At 38.8% G+C, this 22,704-nt stretch overlaps 1 protein-coding gene across 2 annotated transcripts; it reads right to left on the minus strand.

The window, feature by feature from the left end:
• Positions 1-7,117: 7,117 nt before the first annotated feature.
• Positions 7,118-21,604, minus strand: LOC146628366 (ceramide kinase-like). 2 transcript variants are annotated; one of them, XM_085357783.1, is made up of 14 exons: positions 21,257-21,604; positions 16,270-16,308; positions 13,180-13,320; positions 12,959-13,081; positions 12,727-12,852; positions 12,568-12,634; positions 11,735-11,880; positions 10,593-10,667; positions 10,073-10,225; positions 9,731-9,836; positions 9,323-9,402; positions 8,249-8,454; positions 7,925-8,145; positions 7,118-7,834 (listed from the first exon to the last, which is right to left on the minus strand). In XM_085357783.1, exons 1-14 carry the CDS (start codon positions 21,390-21,392, stop codon positions 7,747-7,749), a joined length of 1,707 nt encoding a protein of 568 aa, XP_085213909.1. In that variant the 5' UTR covers positions 21,393-21,604; the 3' UTR covers positions 7,118-7,746. The 2 variants fall into 2 exon arrangements, with proteins under 2 accessions (XP_085213909.1, XP_085213910.1); XM_085357784.1 differs by lacking the exon at positions 16,270-16,308.
• Between the last annotated feature and the right edge of the window lie 1,100 nt (positions 21,605-22,704).

Here is a 22,704-nt window from a genome sequence, read left to right on the forward strand (position 1 = left end):
TCTTTTAAAATATTCTTTCAGTGTATGTCTCAGACAGCAACAATGTTTAAAACATGCCTGTTGATTACTGCTTTTATTTACATGCGCAGTGGAAATAACTGGATGGATAAAACAGGAATATAAATGCAAGTCTTATTGAAAAGTGGGTACTTACAGGATAGGTACTATGGACAAAACTGAAATTTAGGAAAAACTGACAATCCTCTCCAGTAACACCTTCAATTAACCAACACATCTTTGCGTGCAAGAATATCATATGTCAAAATGTTCAAATTGAGAAAAAACAAAACTGCTTTAAAATGCTGCTTTATCAAAAACAATGATGTCTCTTTGAGCTTTGTGGTGAGCGAGAAGCTAAACAGGCATCGCTGTTTCAAACAAAACAGGAAAGCTAAGAAATCATTTGTGGCTAAGATGGTCCGCATGATCAAAACAAGGCAAGACAATGAAATTACAAAGGAAACAAATCAAATGCAGTGACTGTTACTTCTGTAAAGAAAATCCAACTGCATTAGATCTATATTTAGGTCTGGCTCAGCATTAATAGATCTCTTTCTTTGCACTTCCAAAAGGAAAGCTTAAATGAACACACTCAGTACAGTCAATGCCCTTTGAGACTCACCTGCACTGATCCTGCTGAAATCAACCCCGCAGACTGATGTCGAGCTCTGCACCACATCCTTTTGTACCTCCTCAGGTATCGACCTCTGCCAGACTTCACTCTGATTTTACAGTTCTGATTATTTATTCTGTCAACAGATTAAGTTTGCAGTCGGATTTTCCAGCTGCGGGTTGGCTTGTTGACATCCTGAAATGTTAATGATATGGGATCGACCATCCTTAATGAGCTTTAATCACCTGTGAGAGCTGCATCCTGTTTGCTCACATGAAATTAGCAACACGTCACTGCTGAGTATTGATCGGCAAACACACACATTTCAATCTTTTTTATTATTGGGATTTGTGCTTCTGTTTGCTTCAGAGACAACTAGTAATTAAGACTTACTCCAATAACAATGTACAAACATTCTTGTTGTTGCCCATCTTGAAGAGCAGTGACATCATGCCCGGGCCTCTGGTCGATTAATGCTTCTGTAAATCTGAGCTTTTGGAGTTTTTTTTATTCATAGTTAAATGCAATAAATTTGAGATGGGAAGTAGAGGCCTCTCTCTTCTGGAACCCTTTACGTTTAGGCTTAAAACATTTCTTTTTGATAAAGCTTTTATTCAGGAGTGAATCATGTTCTGCATACTAATGTACTCCTATCATCATTATGCTGAGCCTTAGCTACTGGAAATCATTTACTAGTGTCAATCTTAGGTCACCAGCTGGAAGTGGCCGGCAAACAATCAGACCCACTCCTCGTAACTGTGACAATTACAGATTTATTTGAAAATAAATTGCAATGACTCTTTTCCTTATCTGTCCATTGGGTGTTACAAATACATAATAAGAATAGCAGAAACATCGAAAAGCTAGAAAGTCAAGTATGTTGCTGTTCATGGAAACCTCTTAAAAATCAATAAGGAGAAAAGTGGACCGAGTGTGGATTTTATTCCATGAAAATGGATAATATCCTATTTGTTCACAGAGGTAAATGGGAGGCCTCTGTGCTTGGTGTGGTCACAGAACATTTCAGTGCTCAAGGAATATAATATTAAGTGACACTATGAGACAAATCATGGCAGAATGCTTTTCGCCATGATTTGTCTTATTGTTTTATTTATGGGGCAAAATGCATATAGGTACTTTACACTCCATTGTTAAAGTCCTGTGATGCTTAGCTACTGTTCACATGAATTAATAGCATGCTGTCTTCATGTCAGTCTGTACATTTGGTCTGGATCTGACACTACAGACAAGATACAGGCACATCTTAAAACTTCCTTTCATTGCTGAAATAATAGAAAAGGCTGTTTGGACACAAGCAAAGAAGGCACTGGAGAAGCACAATATTCTTGCCAACTTTCAGTCGGCTTTTAGAAAGTTACACTCTGTCCTTAAAGTTTCACCATTTCAATCATATGGTAGGGATATCTGGATCTGTCCTAAAATGGTTCACCTCAGAACACTTTTGATTTCAGTGAGAAAATTTTGGTGAGATGTAATTGGATTTTCATGTGGTCGGATCGGTTTTAAGCCCCTTGTTATTCTCAGTATATATTCTGCCATTAGGCCTTATCATTAGTCATTTTAAAATTATTTCCTATCATCTGCATGCAGATTATATCTAACTGTACATTTCTTTTAAAATTTGTGAATTGGAAAAACGATCTGTTCTAATGGACTGGGCAATCAATGGTTGGATGCCAAACAATTGTCTGCAGCTGAACACATACAAGACTGAGTATTTAATTCTTGCTTGAGAGAGTATTAAGCCCCAAATTATACAACATCTAGGTCCCTTCTCCAGCTACTGTTTGGAATCTTGGGTTAATTTTTGATGAGTCTGTGTTTTTTGATGCTCATACCAAGTCTTTGACCCGCTCCTGCTTTTTTTCATTTAAGAAAGATCACTAAACTCAGGACTGTTGTCTCCAAAGTTAAATTGGAAATGCTTGTTCATCCTTCATCTCCTCTAGATTAGATTCTTGTAATGCTCTTTACTTGTCTGTCAAAGGCTCCTTTATCCTCCTAGGACCTGACGTCCACATACATGTGGACATCACATTTTGGGCTGTCTAGACCAAAATACTAATTTTACTCTACAGGGGCCTGATATCCACTTACGAGGACATTATACTGCCACAGTTCTATTGAAATGTAAAACGAACGTCCTCTTATGCGGCTCTCATTTATCTCAGAAACAAAAATCAGGCAAAAAAAAGAAAATCAGGTAATTCTTTGTTTTTATATTCATCGGAGCCCAAATAGCAAGGAGAAATTGAGGAGATTAAATCACCTTCAACCACCAATGTACCTGTGGCTTCTTTTAAAATACACCTGAAAACTCATATTTAGACAGGCATTTGAGTAATGTTCTTTTGTAATATGATGTTTTTGTCTATATATTAATTCCCTGTAAATCACTTTGCAACAGATTCCTGGCTTAAAAAGTGCCACACAAATAAATTTTACGTACCATTATGAACAAAACAGTTTCATAATATTTCACATAGAATAGCCATACTTTTTTTTTTTATTATTATTTGGTTGCAATATTAGAGTAATGCGTTGCTCAAAAACACAGGGATGCTTTTTTTCAGGTTAACTATGGGTGACTGGCTCTACACACACAGGTTGTGCTGACCCTGACAGCACACTCTCCTCTACACGTCTATATGATCAGCCATGTTAATTCTGATTTGTTTCCTAGAGGCCGAGACAAACTGCATAACTCTGAACATGAAGTGTTGAAAATATTTTATTTGTTGATAATGCAACAGCTACAGCAGAAGGTATAAGTTACAGCTCAGATTACAGCTAGAGGTCGACTGATTCACCAGATCAAACTAGTGTTCAGTGTCAGATTGAACTACAGTGTTGGAGATTATATTAATAATAATTAGTAAGCAGGAGAGCCTTTAAATGAAACAGTGCTTCACATAACTGGAACAGGGCTGGTTAAAAGAATGCTCAAAATAGACTCAGTGATATGAAAAGAATGGACACTTAGCTTTTATACACTATTAATCAGAAAAGTAAATAAGATTAATAAGTGCTAAAAATACTGCTTGCAGTTCATTCTACATGTTTAACAACACTATGACATGGTTACATCTGCCTCTATAGATTCAAATATAATCACTTTCTCTGGAACTCCCAGTTACATCACCATTTTATTTTTCTTTGCAACATGTTGATCATCATGCAACTATTACATGACATGTAAATGAATTTTAAGCTTTTAATAGTATTCAATGACAGACACAAAGCAAAACATGCACTGATGACCTGATGTCTTCATCAAAGGCATCAACAAAAAAGAAAGAAATGCAACACATGTATTCCAGATAGATACTTGTGAAATCTATCTGCACCAACAATGCATCCTCCACTACTGGTTTGTTGATGAGTCAGAGGTTTCACACACAGCTTCTTGACCCCATTCAGGTATTTTTTTTTTTTAAATGCACTGATTGTATTCACAACTGTCTTTGTGCATACCCCACTAAGCCCAAATTAGCAAGTGTGAGTACTACTAAGTCGACAGATAAAGTCCTATGATTACAGATTCAGTGCTCACTACCTAACAAAGCCTTTCCGGGGTGATTTCTCTCACTGTGTTTGCAGTGTAATCCAGCATTGTGCTAGGTTGGACAGTTTTGCTACATTGCTCGTTAAAAACTATGCTTGCAAGACTAGCTACTATGGCTGGCTAACTATGTGTTAGCAGTAAGCTCAGCGGCTATAGTATCAATCCAGTACTTTCAATTAATGAAAACAAGCAAATTAATTTACCAATTTCTACTTTGACTAATAAATAAAGCTATAATTATGGAACACATTTTAATAGTTGGCTAAATGCAAATATATATTTGTTTCGGTCATCAGTCGACCTCTGTGGATAAGTTTTAATGTATTTGGTTGGTGGCTTTTTTAAGGGGGTGTTACAGCAGAGTGACTATTGATTTATACAACTTTAAAAGCTAAATCAGGATGTGAAAGGCAGCTCAGCTGAAGGTCTTCAGAGGTCTATTTAATTCCAGTTAACACAGGCCTGTCCTTAGAACCCAGTTTACCAGCTTTCCTAAATCATGGATGTTATCCCATGTATTTTGGTTGGTTTCAAAGGTTGTGGAGCTCTGAAGACCTGTGGCCTGAGTTACATCTATCACAGACACAGACAAACTGCTACATCAGTGAACCCCTGCTGGTATTCGGTCCGATTAACAAGAATAAATCTGAAAGCTGATTGGTAGGTGTTGCAGTTTATCATCAGCTGCTACTGGGTCCCTTCTCCATCAGTTTGAGTCCAGCTCAACATGGGTGGAAAGGAAACAGGTGCACTGGTAAACATACAAACACCATCTACAGTCTGAGATTCCAGTGCTGATGCTCATCTTCCTTTCTCTGTTAAATTTCCACGTTACTGATTCAAACAGTTATTCTCTGGGACGATCATGATGATTCAATACAATAATAACAGAAATATGTCTATATAAGAATTAGGCAGACCTCTCTTGAAACCTCACAAAGAATTTCACCATGAAGATGGCTAACATAACAGTTAAGGCTGCTACATTTCTTCATTTTCTACATCGATAAATCTTGTGCACACAGTGAGCAGTGGCTACAGAGGCCTTTGGGCTACGACATGCTCAGCGATGTTTGCTGAAGGTTTCTAGAAATGAAAGAGACTGGTGTGTGAATGTTCTCTCTTTGTGGCCAAATTGAACTTTACAAAGAAGTTTTCTTCAACACAGCCACAGTTTAGAAAAACAAAACCATTTCTCACAGTAAGTAGAGCATTTAACCACAATTTTATTTACCAAGAAAACTCAAGTATGTGTGGATTAAACACTTACAGCCTTCCCTTTCTTTAGGGAAAGTTTTTGTTGCAGTGTTTCCCTAACCTTTTCACCTGTGATGCTGTGAAAGAAGACACTCTTAACGAAATACCCCTTTGCCAGTATTCCAAAGATTGTGCGTTTCTATTAGGCAGTGTCTAACAGCAATTCAGATTTTTCTTAGGCATAAATTCTGTCTGGAATTATTTCATGTTCCTGCACTTCAGGAACAGAAGTTTTTACAGAGCAGATTTCATCTGTGACATTGACTAGTAATGCTGACATCAGAGCTTTAGCATATCATCTAAAGCAGGGTTGCAACGGCTCATACACACTTTAAACTAACTGAACCCATAGAGTTGAGCACAGGGTGCTTAGGTAGTATAGAAATGGGAGTTTGGCCTTCATAGAGCCTCTCACAGGTTAAACGCAGCACCTAAGATGAGTCCGACCTTCATACAATATCAATACGGGACTCCAGTAATGCTGTTGTGACTTTCAATGGGAACATACTACAGAGAGTATTGCAGGAGATTAATCCCTGTAGCTTTGGACTATGTGTTTCATCCACATGACATTGTTTTTTAGCTGTCTGCATTCTTTTGGCCATTTAATGTCTCACTGTGAGGAACAGCTTTGAAAAAAACAAAACAAAAAAACCCAACATAAAACAAACAAAAAACTGCAATGGCTATAAAATGTTTTTTTGACTTTTGGAAGGTTCAGATGACCATCTTGAGATTTTGATGAAGCAATATTAACTTGACAAAAGAATTCAAAATGATGCTTTACTACAGAAAAACTGATTTTACAGCTACAGCTTGAGCTCACATATCACAGACATTACAGATTATTGTACAGTTAGTGTGTAAAACTGCTGTTAAAGCATCATGTTTTTTTCTTTCTTTGTGTCTGTACTCAGACTGAGTTGCATATTCAGCAGAAATGGAAGATAAAAAGGATTTATTTGTGCGCTGCTCAGTTTACCCAGCCATGACCAGCTTGACTGAAATGAGACTGAAAAGTATCTTTGAGAATTTTTTTTCTTATTTTCTGATAATTAAAAAGAGTGAAAAAATGATTGCAAAGCTACGACTGAGCTCGAGTCTCACAGAAAAAAGTAAGGAACCAAAGAGACAACTCTGATGGACTTGTTTGAGAAGCTGAATGCGTCCCATTGCAGTGAACGCTGTGATTGATAGATGAAAAGTTGGAGCTGTGGAAACAAGTCTCATCAGAATTATTTTCTGTAAATACTCACCCAATCTCCTTCAACCTTTAATGAATGAGCTAAAACCCCTATTGATCAGATGACTCTGGGAATGATTGTAGGGTGTCTGGCATGTAACAGTTAATTCCGAACATCTGAAACTGAGAAAGAAGACCATAACAAGAGCAAGATATTGAAACACTTGTGACAGATCAAAATCAAAGCCCACATGTTTGAACAGTTTAACTAGCTTAAGAGTTGGAGCTTTGACTGAAAACGATTAGGAACAGTACCCATGACTGGTCAAAACAGATAGAAGATGGAAACGAGACTGGACAACGATTTGTCACAAAACAAACACCAATAATGATAAAACAAGTTAGCATTACTTGTGATTAACACATGTTTCAGCATCAAAGGTGAAGCTGAACACATATCAATCATAACAAGTCCAGATTAAAAAAAACAAGTCAGTGAGAGAGTCAAATCTGAGTTGATAAGTAAAACAATGAGACAAACAACAAAGAAAGAATGAAATCAAATCAAAACAAGTCTGAGTTAAGAGAAAATAAGACTGGCATAGTGGGTCAGGACCTCACTATCACAGGACTCAAGAACTACAGGACAATTTAGGCTGTGCAGACATGGACACGTTCATTGTTTGAGTCTTGGTTTCTTTGGTTTTGAGTTCACTCTAAAACTGTGCAAGTCTCAGCTTCAAGCCTGAGTTCAATATTAAATAAATTTGGTACCAAACACCCAACAACCATTCCAACCAAACACCAACAGTCATCTAGCAAAAAATCCAAAATCTGAGGTTGATGTTTTACTTTCTGCATCTAGAGTTTCATCAGTTTTAGCATCACTTCCCACCTGTGAGGAAATCACCTTAAATCCTCAGACCTGGAAAGTAAAATTTCATTTCTGACTACGCTGATGACATTTGTTGAGTAACAATGTAACTTAGCCAGTTGAGTTTTCAAGTGAAAGATGTGATGAGCATCACATGATGGAGGTGGTAGCAGTGCTTTAGGCGGCGGCCATAATCAGATGGCTCCAATGCCTGGGGACAGACTGGTGGAGATCTATATTGCACAGGGGTTGGAGAGATCCTCAAACACTGGCAGTTCTTCAATCCCTCGAGCAAACAGCTTGATCAACTGGCCGTGCACTCTGAGAAAACAGCAGAAGTTGTTTTTAAAGAGAAAACTTAAACCAAGTTTTGATATTTGTAAGGAAGAAGATCCCACAGGGTCGTCATACCTGACGTCAATGCCTGTGTGGGTCAGGATCTCGCCATCGCAGTTCCAGCTGCTGTAGGCGGGTGCACAGCCACAAGCTGGGTGGTCTTTGCAGATCTGGCTGAAGATCTGCCGCTTGCTATTCTCATGCAAGTCCAACTCCAGGTCCGAGTCGCTTTGGCAGTGACGTGGCATGAAACGAAAACGCCTCACTCGATGGACCTCAATGAAGGTAAGGTCAAACTGATTGAGAGAAATAAGTATTTAGTTGTGGACCAAAATGTCCAAAGAATATCAATAAAAACATGTTTTTTTGTTTTTGTTTTAATTTAGACTGGAAATATACCTGGTCATCTTTGCTGGTGTGTCGTAGGAGGTGTCTAAGGAAGTTGAAACGGGAACATTTTCGGACGAGGATGAGGTCTGTGGTGCCGTCAGCCAGGTGGGCAGCAGGCGAGAGGCCTTTAGGGCTGCGAGGACAAGCACAGCTCATGCTGGCAGCGTTTATAGCGAGGAACTTTCCTCGAATCGTCCTCCACTCGCCACTACTCTCTGGATGAAAAACAAAAGAAAACAGACAGATTTGACTTTACTTGTTACTGCTGCCAAAACAGTTTTCACTCTGTGCCAAAAGTTTGCACATTATTCATTATAAACATACAAAACAAAACAAAAAGTTCCATTCACTACATTCAGTCCAATGTTTCTCACATAATGAATTTACTGCAGGTTGCATCACTACAGTTGTGCTCAGGAGTTTACACACACTTTGGGATTAATGGTTTCTTTGAACTGTTCTTTTTCCAACCTTAAATAACTAAAAAAAAAAAAAAAAAAAAAAAAAGAAGGATTAAATGCACAAGGTTAAATTTATTTGGAATTTTCTTTTGTCTACACAGGCTCAAATATATATATACACTTACTTAAATCTTTGCATCTATTATCTAAATCTATTAACTTCTTATTAGTGATTATGATTGACTACAACTGGTAGTTTCTGTCACAGCTCTCAGAACAATGGGCACTCGGTGAAGATCGAGAGGTTCAGGTTTAAAGTTTAGGCTCAGTGAATTTGCTGTGAACAAGAGCCAAAATAAACTTGGAGAACCTTGAAGTCAACTTGGACAATAACTTCTCAAAGTGTTCAGAAATAATATGTTGGTATTAGGTTTGGTATGGAATTCAATAAAAACTAGAAAAACAAAGCCAGCTGATGTCTACCAAGACTACAGAACAGCCATGGGTGGATGGACACGGTTTTATCATTTTTCAGGAAGTGTTACATATTTGTCTTTAATTCACAAATATAAATATTTTCTGAGATTTAACAAGAAAGAAACATGACAAAGCCAGACGAGGAGATTTAGGAATGGAGTAATGTTCAGTGAGTAAGACCATTAGAAACTGTTTTTGGACTGACCAGAGTCTGATGCTTCATCCATCTCATACTTCTCGCTTCTCTCTGAATTTAGCTGTCCATTGTGCTGACAAATTACACACCTGGAGATTTACAGAGAAACCAGCGTTACTTAAATGATGCAATGAACAAGGACTTTAATGAGAAGCCATTTTACATTTAACCTCAGAAGGTTATCACTTTAATTTATATGACTGCGTTTGGTTGCAACATAAACCAAACGCTTCAGCTGCAAAACTGAAAGTCAGATAGCCAAAGAGTTAATAAACTAGAATAGGATTTATAAAATGTTTTGGTTGTAACTGAGGTCACAGGTTTATGATCAGCTCTAAAATTCCAATAAATTCAAAAGAGTATTTATATATTTAAAGAAAAAAGGGAAACAAGTTGATACATGTTTGGATCTCTCACCCAGATCGACACCTGGTCGCGTCTCGTGGCGTTCCTATGATACCTTTGGCTGGCAGGTAGGACACTGTTCCTTCGTAGTAATGATGAGTCAGGAACATCTTCAGACCTGCAGACCATTACCAAAAAAAGAAATTCTGATGAATAATGCACACGTGCAAGCAAATGAAAATGACTGGAAGGACTGTGGTAGGCTGATGTGACTGAGCGGTGACATAAAAACAACCTCTCTTTGCTAATATTTAGAGTACCGGGCCTCTCTGACAAATCAGACATCAATAAATTTCTCTGCTTTATCTGTAAAACATTATAGATAAAATTAAAGGATATTATATATTTTCCCACCTGAGAAGTCATATCTTGCAGGCCCCATCCATCTCTTCCTCTCGCTGTCTGATAGCACATCGCCATAAAAACCATATCCAAGCAGCGACACAGAGTATCGCAGGAACATGTTGTTGTGATGAACTGAGCACACATCCAGCGGCTGAGAGTCTCCTGCACACAGATATTAAAAAAAATGGTATGTTTGCCATTTTTGAAGAAAGACAAGCAGACACGTACACTGAGAATTTAAAACAAACCAAGCTGTGGTTTGTTTTACATTTTAAAATAAGTTCAGTTAAATGTATCAAATATTCTATTAAACTGTATCAAATTCTCACTTCTAATACCAATGTTTGACATTGAAGTCTACATTAACACTTGCTTTCTCAGCAAAATAGTTAGATATTACCCCAGGAGTGTTTGTCCTTTTTTTTTTTTTTAATAGTTTCCATGTTAACATTAACTTTAGACTTCAGAAAGGTTATATTGCTGGAATGGATATTATGACCGCTGATGTCATGGAGATGATGTGACTGACCCACAATGATGTGTAGTGCAGAGGTCACGGGGTCATTTGTGCCCACAGAAGCAAAGCAGATGCAGTCTGTGGAACCTGAAACAGACAGAAGAAACAATGAGCTGAAAGAACACAAACACCATCTGCTAACAGTTTACTAGTGTAGAACATTCCAGTGAAAAGAGGACGGTCATCACCGATTCTGATTATTTTCTTAAACCTTTACAATGTGATTTTACATTGTAAAAGCACTGCTGCTCCTGTTGTGCACACACAAACACCTGCAACCATTAATTGCCCAGGTGTGCGGTTTCACTTTTGTATCTGCACAGAGGAATAATGTCCCCCAGGTGACTCTGTGTGTATTTATAAGCACAGCAGCAGAAAACACCAAGGACACAAACCAGCACAACTGAGAAATGAGGTCACAGTGACTGCCTGTATTTATACTTACATACTTATTGGCTCTCACCTGTCATTAAAAGCTAGATTACCTCTATCACTGTCCAGGTCAGCAGCTAAAACTGTCTTTCTAAATCAGGAAGAAGTCTGGCTATTTTTCACTCGGGATGTTTTATATATAGCAACAATGCTATTTATGTCTTAAAGAGGGAAGAGCTGAGAAAATCAGTTGAAGCATTGATGTGAGGCTTTCATACAAATAATAGAAGGAAATATTATTTACAGACAAAGATAGAAAACCTTCCAAACAATTTGGTCTTTCTTTTCACGCTCTGTCTTTGTAGGTGTCTATTCTACAAGTATTGTATGTACTTTTTATTTATAGCAGTTGTTTGTGATGAAGTACCAGAGTTTGTGCTGATAAGAAGATGCTCTTCATATAGGTTAAGGACAGTTTAAAAACTAGACAAGGAGAGACCAAAGTGATTTGTTAGCTGGCAAAACAGCAGACTCCAGAGAGCTGGAGGTTTCTGGAACAATACAGCAGGCGCTAGAGTCTGTTAGTTCAATAAATAATCCCTTGAGGCTTGGAAAACCTTTACATAAGTCTTTGGCGCCAAAGAAACCATGTAATGGTTCCAACCTGCTGAAGTACACCTGTGACACAGTGCTACACCTTTAGGATGAAGTCAGAGTTACCTACATTTTTGCTGTAATCCAACACAAAAAGAAAAGCAGTGATATTTCTCTGAGTTTCAGACCTGCAGGAATGATTCCGATGCGTAGGGAGCAGGGAGACAGTGCCTCCTCTGGACTGTTTGGATCTACGCCGCAGTCGATCTGTGTTCTCCAGATCAGTCCGTGGATGATCTCACTAAACATGCCGTCCCCTCCAACGCACACCACACTAAGCAAGGGTCACAGTGGAATATTAGCATCGACAATCTCTCCGTGACCTTTTCTAAAAGATCACATGTATAAATGTTGTGTGAAAAACACACAGATATTTTCTGTGGTGATTTATTTCGGGAAGCTCAGGGATTTTTTACTGTCCTACATGTACAATCAGATCTATGAGCATTTGCATAACACCACCAACAGTTGATGCAGTACTTTTAGTAAACCTGCTGAATTAAAGCTGAAAGTCTGGTTGAAAATCATCATCATGTGTAATTGTCCAAAAAGTTTATGAATCTGAATTATGTTGTGCTCGGCTTCTTTTTTATAGCATTTAAGTAATTAATCTTCACTGTACAGGGTGAATCACAAAGAATCTTCCTTTTTCAAAGTGGTTGCATTCTAACGCGTAATGTTACAAGGTGCGGGTTTGTGAGTTTCAGGTGGTTGCTGGTAGGCAGAATAACAACAGCAATGGCTGCAGTGACTCCAGGTATGCTCACAAAACTGTGGGACGAGTTTGACAATTGCTTGGACATATGCCAAGTATCTGGAGGACTACAATCTTGTTTTGTATGTAAACTATTAAAAACCCTTACTTCAAGCTTCTTTGTCCAGTCTTTTGAAATCTGATGATTGTTTTTGACACACTCTGTAGCTTATGGGTGAACTTCTATTATGGACAAACAAAACTCACCCATCAAATTTCTTCAACTCTGCCTCCATCTTCAAGTGATCTCTGGCGTGATTGGCGTACTCTGTCACTATGACAACAAACACACAGATTCTCAGTGTGTTACATGTATAATTCTGACACAGGAAGTTGGAGACTGGGTGGTGAGTGACTTGGACGTACCAATAACACTGGTGGAGATTCCAGCCTGTGTGAACAGGGGGGCAACTTTCTGCTCGTAGATCCGTTTTCCCTGACGCTTCCCACCATATGGATTTATGTAAACCAGCAGATGTTTTGGTCTGCTGGCTGTTGACACAAATAACAACAACAACAACAACAGAAACTATGTCACAAATAGTTTGTGGAAGCGGCATGAGTTATTCAGACAGAGTGGGTTTTTGTAAAATCATACTGTTACTGGCGAGCTGCTCTCTGATGCTGCTGACCCAGTGCTGACACACCGCCTCATCCGAACAAGTGAAGGTGACTTCAGCACACCGCCAGCGGTGCTGCCGACACCTCTCCACGTACAACACTAAAACAGATACAAGTTAAAAAAAAATACTTATTTAATAATCAGCCATCTTTGATTGCCAAGGTGCTAGAGTGCAGATCATGCAGTGTTTGGATTACCTGTGAAGGCCTGCCTGCAGTCCTTTCCCTCTCTTTCTCTGATCTTTTTCCAGCTGCCATCGTCTCTTTGTCTGCTGCCATTCTCCTCCTCTTCCTCTCTGACAGAGATGATCTCTGACACTGGGACACTGTGACAGACACCTGAACAACACACAGATGCACACAAAGCAGTTAGTGTCGCCAACCAGCAGCCAGCTCTCAAATTTCAGAGCCTTCTGGCAGCATGTGAAGGCACCACCAGGGGTATTGTTGCTTTTGGCCTTATTTTCTAGAATGAGGTCATGATGATGTGAAACAAGTCCACATATTTAGAGTGATGCAGCAAGTTTAGCAATACTCCAGTGTGACATGACCCACATATTGGCATTGTCATCTTTCGGATTCACTTCTGACTCACTTATCTGTATCTGCAGCTCACATCACAATCACTCTTCTGCTATTCTGTCTCCACATGAAGGAACCTACGGCACATTTTCATCTTCAAATGGTTTTAATCTTAATTCTGACTTCATGAATAACAAATAAGACTGAGTGAGACCTTGGCTCCATTTCAAACACTACTGTATCACTGGGCTGTGATCATTTCCACAAACGTTCAATTCATTTTCAATAATAATCATCATGAACTCCAACACAAAGCTTTGTAAAAATCCCTGTTTACTATATTTATATTTTATTTACAAAACACAAAAAAAACAACCCCAAAATCAGCTTTTCACCATTTCAAAACAGCATTATAGCCAGAAGTAGCATATTTTTAAAAATACATTCATAAACTTTAAATATCAGGGGTGTCATCAAGATCTGTGACTTTGCCAATAACAAAAAAAAAAAAATTTGACCTGATTTAAATTCCCCCCTCAGGGTCAGCTCCTTGTGCATCTCAGGACTGATTCCATTGTTACTGACTTTTTTTATATTCACTCCGTGGAAGTCCTATTGTGACAATTTTCTATGTTTGATGAAGTTATAGGGAGCCACATCTTCATGTTGAGTGAAGACTGTGTTGGTGAATAACAATTCTGAAACCAGAGCTGGAGCTGTTAATTGGAAATACTTTATCAGGAGAAGAACCACACTCCATGCACTTCTCTGGTCATATTTCTCCTTCTGTTGGTCAACCTCTGCCAAAGCAATGAGGAGCCATTGATAATTCTTAATGAGGCTTTCCTCTAATCTAGTTTGTTGCTTTATTATTAACAAAAATCGACCTACATCACATTTAGGATTAGGGTCCTTGCCATAGAATGTCTGGTTAAGGCATGATAATTTAGAGAAAGCTGAATATTTAAAAAGAAAAAAAATTCTCCTTTTTTGCCATTCATGCCATTTAAAGAAATACCCAGGTGTTAACCAAAAGTGTGTTTTAAATATCAAGGGATGATTGGTGTTTGGAAGAACTGTTACACTGCTGCTACTGTGATCACTAAATGTTTTCCCTCAAATGCCTCGGGACTTTAAAACTGAACCCCGCATCGAGAGGGGAGCAGCCATGGTGAATGGTGGTTCTCCTTCTGGTCTCATTTCTCACCTGATCCACGATCTGCTGACTTTGAGAGTGTGTGTATTATTCCACTGAAAACTAACTTTTGGAGGGTGGGCTGCAGTCACCCTCCAAAACTTTGCTCATCGGTGATGATCCATGATGAGAAAAACACGGTCAGTTTGACACAGAAGTTGATGTTAGCTTGGTAATAAATGAGAAATACGTACACACACTCCAGCAATTCAGAACAGGACTTCCATGAAGCACTGGAAGCAATCCAGAAAAGGACAAGGAGATGATGTTTAATGAGACAGTGGCTAAATTTAGTTCAGTTAAGGTTTTCCTTGTTATGAGCAGAATCACAATACTTTTTGTTTTCACCATGTACTTTTGATCTATACTATACTGCCAAAAGTATTCGATCTTCTGCCTTCACACACAATAGGATTTGAGTGACTACCCACACTTAATCCATAAGGTTTAATATATTGTTGAGCCACCCTTTGCAGCTATCACAGCTTCAACTCTTCTCATAAAAGCTTTCTGCAAATTTTATGAGTGGGTTCGTGTGAATTTTTGACCATTCTTCCAGAAACAACTTTGTTATGTCAGACACTGATATCGGACGAGAAGGCCTGGCTCAGTCTCCATTCTAATTCCTCCCAAAAGACACTGCAAAAAGATCTCTGCACACTATGCACCCCAGCATCAGCTAACCCCGCTCTGTGAGTTCGTGTTGCCAGTACTTTGTAGCTGAGGTGCTGTCATTCCCAATCACTTCCAATTTGTTATAACACCACTAAAAATTGATTGTTGAATATTTAGTAGAGATGAAATTTCACGACTGGACTTATTGCATAGTTGGTATCCTATCACAGTACTATGTTGGAATTCACTGAGCTCCTGTGAGCGACCCATTCTTTCAGATGTTTCTAGAAGCACTCTGCATGCCTAGGAACTTGATTTTATACACCTGTGGTTATGGAAGTGATTGGAACACTTGAATTTGATGAGTTGGATGGGTGATGAATACTTTTGGAAATATAGTGTATGTCTTCATCTTACTCTAAGAAAGAAAAAGAGGAATATCAGACTATTCCTCTACATAACACTTGACCAAAGAGTGTTTTCTTGAAGCCAGGAGCATGTTTATCTCCCATATAAAGAAACTTAAGCAAACTACAGTAGGTCAGCTAAATTAGTGGAACTACAAAGCCAAACTACACATCGAACACTGACACAAGAGCTACAGGGAGGGCAACATGTTTCTGTTGGATCTGTTATTGATGAACAGACTGAACACAGCATTAAACTGACACGTTTTACTCCTAAACATGTGGTTTATTCCAAAACATGACTTCTGACGGTAAAGGTTATTTCATGAAACTGAGATTATTTAATTACTCTAATGTTAGGTTAGGAGGTTGCTTTGTTTTTATTTTTCATCATTTTGGAATAAAACCACTTATTTAAATTGGAACAACACAAACAGACCTCACACTTCAGCCATCAAACCCAGAAACATGTACTAACAGCAGAACCACTAAACCTCCACACAATGGGGTGGAGGTGGCCCACTGCATTGTGGGAACTAAATCTCCTACCTGGATCAGGTCGACGAGGAAACAAAGGAACACAAAATCCTGCAGGAAAACCATACAGGTAACACTGTAATTAGCAGATAGAGAGTAAGTTAACCTAAGACAATCAGAAAAAATTTAACTTTTGTTTCAGATCAACAAGTGCCTAAATGAATGAGGATACAAAGTCACCTTTTAACTTTATAGTCTACATGTTTTTAAATCAGCCTTCCTTTCTGGCTACTACAGGTGGGGGTGAAGAAAAAATTTTTTTAATTAAGTATTTCAGTATTTTCCACGGCAACATCGCATCAATATAGGGACAATACAGAGATAAAGTTTGCATGGACTGCAAATAAAAACTGAACTTTTTAGTTACAATAAAAAACTCAGCTGCTTCTTCAGTCCACCAGATTGTGCTGTCGGCTTTTTCTTGTGAGGTAAACTGAAATGTGGGGCAAAGCTGGTATTGAAAGAAATCAGAAAATGCCATCTGTGTCTAAATCAAAAATGGACTTGAATTGAGAATTGACAGCTCCTTTCGCACCTTACCATGATGGAAGACTGATAGCCAAAGACGACAAAGCTAACATCACATGCACTTAAAGGAAAACACATCAGACACTGAAGACAATTTGAAAGTTACCTCCCAGTTCTTTCCACAGACACAGTCTGGATCAGAGAAGTGATGCATAAAGCTGAGGAACGTTTGAGTACAGCTGAAAGGATAGCAGCTCATCATCTCAGAGGACAACTGCTGACTGCTGTCTTACATATACAATACCTGTACACTATGTGCACGCTAGTCTACACATTTGCATTAAAAATGAATTGGAATAGACTGTAATACAAACAGTTTAGTCTGTCAGGTGCATGCAACATGACAGGTTTTAATGACACTGTCGATCAGTCTGTATGCTTCACAATGCAATACTCAGCATATTGCAAACACACAATAATCTCACAAATCATAATCAATTTTTCAGTATGTGAAGAACCCACACAAGCACTGGGAAAGAATGCAAACTCAGTGTGGAGTTTACAACTTCCTCCCGCAGTGCGAAGACATGCGTGTTAATGGCGATTCTAAAATGGCTATAGGTGTGAATGGCAAACTGTCCAGGGTGGACCCCTCCTATGGGTATAAGCTGAAGTTGGATGGATGGATGGATGGATGGCATTGTATTATGGGCTCTCTGGTGAGTCAGATCTCTACATAGAGTTCCTTCAGCCTAATTTACTCAGAGCACTTAATCTATAGGTCACACATCGTCAGGTATAAAGATGCATTTACACCATATTTCATGCCTACTCATAGTTACTCATAGATTTCTTTTTCTTTTAAAATGCTGTTCTGCTGGTATGTCTTCATGTCTATGATTAGTCATATGCTGCAAACTACCTCTTTTATGGCCACGTGCTTTTAGCTACACTGGAAAAAACCCTGGGTTGACTTACTGAGTTGATAAGAAGCTACATGTGACTGCTTAGCAGGACTGCTGATTCTAAGATGAGCGAAGCCAGATAAGGAAAAAGATATCCTGGGCATGGTGAACTTGCTTTATAATACAGGCGTTAGGGGGATATTACAAGCTACAGTTATATTCTTAATATTCACTATACTGTTCACCCATTCAGTTCTTAAATTCAAATATCTCATTGTGCACACTTTGTAAATAATGCTGCACTGTATTCAGTGTTGGGGAGTAACGGAATACATGTACCGCCGTTACATATTTAAAATACAAAATATGAGTAACTGTATTCCGTTACAGTTACCGTTTAAAAAGGTGGTATTCAGAATACAGTTACTTTGTTGAAATAAATGGATTACACGGCACGGTCTTTTCCTGTTTCATATATTAGGCTATGCTCTCTCTAATTTTGGTAATTCCACACCAGAGGAAAAACAAACAAAACGCGGCTCTAATGCCTGTGTGTCAATCTCACGGCCCATGTCACCTCTATTTGTGGCCCGCAGAATGATGCGAAGAAATATTTTTTAAAAATTATTGACAAAAATTATTTAATAAGAAGGCAATAGGCAGAGTGTTACAGGCATAGCCCTAAAGAATGTAGCCTCATGGGCAGTGCAGTCCGTGCTGCAGGGAGAATGGACTGCCGTTATGCGTCTGTGAGCGCGAGGGAGGGAGAAAAAGGAGAGTGGAAAAGTACGAGTTGTCACCAACCAGAAACGGGAGCTGGAAGCATGTAAATATAATAATAACCACTGCAGCCAAAAAGAGTGCCTGACGAGCCCAGTTGTAAGTAAGCTATTAAGACTCGACTGTACACCGTGTTCGTGTTTTCCTCTGAAACAATAAGTTCCGTTGGAGCAGCCTTTCAACACCTCTCTCTGTCTCTCGCTAGCAAAGTTGACCCAGACAACAAAGTTTAGCGTTTCAACACCCCCAGCAGCAGACAGACAGAAACTAGGACACATAAAAAATTCACAACTGAAATACAAAACACATGCTGGTGTGTGTTTCAGTTTTACACACACAGCTGTTGTCACCATGACACTGGAAACAACTGAACCCTGACCAACTCGGATGAAACAGAAGAGAAGTAACCTGCTGACAAACAAACACTGTCACGCACCTCCTGCAGTAACAGTTGGGATCATTTTAACAGGCAGTGTGAGGTGAGTCATTGATGAGCCACCAGAGATGTCCAACTCTTTAGTTAAAATTTTAAAGATTCAAGTTCTTTGGTGTAAAAAGCAAAGCTTGCCTCCATGCCTCAATGTGCATTTCAACCTGTTGAAAAGTTGCATTAAAACAGGAAAAAGAAACCTTTCATCACAAAGAGGTAGAAGAAGAAGAAAAAAGGATAAATAAACCGCACATGAGAAGCGCAAACAATGGCTCCCGTGGAGAAAGTTCATCGTTTTAACGCTTGATTTTACTCCTCTATAAAGCCGTAAGCATAGACTGTCTATAAAACATGAAAATAGCCACTGTAACTGACTTAATGTTCTGTTAACCATGATATAAAAATAGTGAATGAGCTTCATAAAGTGAAGGAGCTGAGAGATATTCATCCACAGACTTCTGTACAAGTATGTTATACTTCTTCCTACTCCATTTCAGACCTAATAATTGTCATTTCATGTCATTTAGACTTTGTTTTATTTTATTTTATTTTTTGTTCTATCTGAGCACATACGTGTGTGTATTTACATATATATTCGTATTTGTAAATGCAAGTATGTGTACTGGTGTATATATTGTTTTTTTCTGTATATGTCTGAAATAAAGATACAATACAATACAACACAACAAGAGTCTCCCCCTGCTGGCTATTAGAAAGTATTACGCTCACTTTTGAGATGTTGAAGCTATAGACATCTACACTCTGGAGATGAGTAAAAAAAACAAAAAAAGTGTATAAACAAACAATAGTTATGAACATTACAGTAGTTTACTGCCCCCAAGTGGCAGTAAATGGCAAAAACATGTAGACTATCAAACTGAAACCTTAACACAGAGTACACAGGGAGGTTAACAACAAATGCAAACCACAAATTTGGCTTATTTTGATATTTTAACTCCCAAAACAAAATAAAACTCAGGATTATATTAAGATATATTGAGGTGAATGACTGTGGTAGTCTCTACTGAGGTTTTAACTGGATTCTAACAGAGACTAAAACACTTCTGTTCACCATGATCATCTCAAATGATTCATCATTAATGTGTTCATGTATTAGACAATGTGACTGTCCACGAATAGTACATATTATCAATCTTTGTTATGTTCAATGATACAGGTTTACACTACAAAAGGTTTGTGTTAGCAGACAAATACTGTAAAACAGTCTGTCCTGACTCCATGGTATTTACATAAAGCAATGATTACATCCCTGACCGGGGCAGTGATGCATATCAGACGATTAGCAAGAGCCACCCAGCTTTACAGTTATACTGATCTGAATATGTCACTGATAATGTTAAATTAGAATTAAAGTATTAAGAAATATAAAACTATAAAACCTTTGTTTATGAAACGTTATTTTGTTTTGTTTTTTATTTATTTGTTGTGCTCACACTGAAGGGTACATCTACATTTCAAATGACAACACAATGATCGGGTGATCGATTCGTAATATGTTACAGTCACAAATCAACAACAGAGAAGTAATTAAGTACATGAGGTTAGCCAGTAACCTTTAACACAAACTCAGTGTGACCATGTTATTCAACACACACTGGTTCATATGTAAACCAGTTAATTTGGGACTGATGGTGTGAGAGAAATGTGAGTAGGGGGCTCGCTTTCACATCTGGAGATTTTGTACTTACTTTGAGTACTCTTTTTGATACTGCTGTGGCATTTAAGTGCAGTATCCTTCTTTAAAATCTCGTAGTGGAAACTGTTAACAAGTCTCTGTATTCGATAAACTTCCTATGTAACAATCCCATAACTTTCAGATGAAAACTTATAAAAATGTTACAGATTTTACAGCAAAACATCAAGTAGCCAGTTCCATTCAAACATAGCATATGTTTTTAAGGAAGTGGACGTGTCCAAAACGGATTTAAAATAAAGTGAATGGTGCAATTGCCTTCGTCAGCTGGACACAATGGCTCACAAACAAAAGCACGTCTACTGAATAAATAAATCACTCAACCCTCTGCTACTTGAAAAACTGTGATTTTTCATTATGTTGTTTGTGGTTAAAATATTCTAAAATTATGTATGAGGTTTGGTGTGTTTGTTCGTCCCTGCAGCTTGCAGCCTCAGTGACCTCCACTGTCAGACTGGATGATGAGTGTTATATAACCGGATGTATCATATCTCATATGGTCCTACAGTCCGGATACATTGTGCTCAGAGCGGAAAGTTAACGGCATGATATCCACAGGTCCAAACACTGCTGTGTGTCCCCTTTCACGTTTTCTCTGAGTTCTTTGTTTATCACACAGGATGTCGCGGTGCGCTTAAAGGCCAACAGAGAGATATATTAAGACACATAGACAAAGGCAGACACATTAATCACGGATCTTACTGGGTCTGAACGGGTGGTACACGGGACTAGAGGTCCGTCTCTTCCAGATGAGCAGTGACCGGCTCAGGCTTACATCGTACGCGGCATTTCTGACGCGGAGCTCCGACTGCAGCAGCAGCCTACCCGGCCTCTCCATTGGCGTTTAGCCGTCTTGCTCCGTCCTTTAGCCGGATGAGGAGGCAGCAGCACTCCGAGTACGGTTACCTTTCCCCGGGCATGTTGTCTGTGAGTTTCCCTTAGAGGCCCCGAACCTCGAAAATAAGTACTTTTTTTTAAACGACGGGGATTTCTGTTACTGTATACCCATGTAACGGACTCCAAGTCGGTACAATTTTCTGGCTGATAGCGGTTTCTCACCGGATATAGGAGGGGCTTTGTGGTGCATTCAGGTGCCTTCAGAAAACCCGATCTACGTGTTTCGTAATTCAAATATTTTGGCAATGAACCGCATTGAACTGTCCAAATTGAATATACAGTTTAGATGCTCAAAGTTAAACCGTCCTGGAAACCTTGTCTCTGTTTTGATTGTTTTTCAGGACGAAGTGCGAAACAATTAATGAAGCTGATATAAACAACTTTTCCCCCAGAATTTTGGAAAAGACGCCCACCCAAGTGTCCCTAATCCTCTTCAGTACAAAGTCCCCATTTAGAGCACTTGATGTTTTGGCCCCTCAAACCAGAAATACAAAAATTCCTCCCTGTGGTCCTCACACTTGAACTTTAAAATCCCACATACCCTTCAGACTGCGATCCCTCCCTATAACTGAATTCCCTTTGAAAGTTCAATGATAATGTGTCATTTATAGCTTTGTAGATTATCTGAATTGTTTAAAAGTAATCCAGGTTGTACTTTCCTCCTCAGGTCCAAGAACTGAAATCAGCTGACTGTTATTCTAGGGCAACCAGAGCCAATAAGCTCTGACATGGCTTTGACCAGAGCCATTTCAAAACTCTGACCAGCTGTACCTTACCGATATTTTTGACAGACACATTGCAACTTACTCAGATCTTCATAACAACCCCAAATGTCAGGAAAAAATGCTGACTAAAAATTACTGCTAAATTACTCCCAAATGAGTAAAAGTGTAAAAGTACAGTCACAAATGTAACCTAAAGGATCAAAGTACTGTAGCAGTACTGTAAATGTCCCTGAAATACAGTGGAGTGAAATACTGAAAAGTTTAAAACAACAACAACAACAACAAAAAAGGTGGAAATCCATTAATTCTCTTCTGCTTATCATTGTTAGGGTCGCAAGGGGGCTGGAGCCTACCCAGCGACAGGTGGCCAGTCTGTGGTGGGGCATAGAGACAGACAACCATTGGCACTCACATTCACACCTATGGCCAATTTGGAATTACCATTTTAACTTAACCCCATTAACTGCATATCTTTGGATTGTGGGCGGAAGGCAGAGTACCCACAAAGAACCCATGCAAACATGAGAG

The sequence above is a fragment of the Diplotaxodon limnothrissa genome, linkage group LG7 (genome assembly GCF_057381915.1).
Source record: "Diplotaxodon limnothrissa isolate DT_005_m linkage group LG7, D_limnothrissa_male_GT1.1, whole genome shotgun sequence".
Lineage (NCBI taxonomy): Eukaryota > Metazoa > Chordata > Actinopteri > Cichliformes > Cichlidae > Diplotaxodon > Diplotaxodon limnothrissa.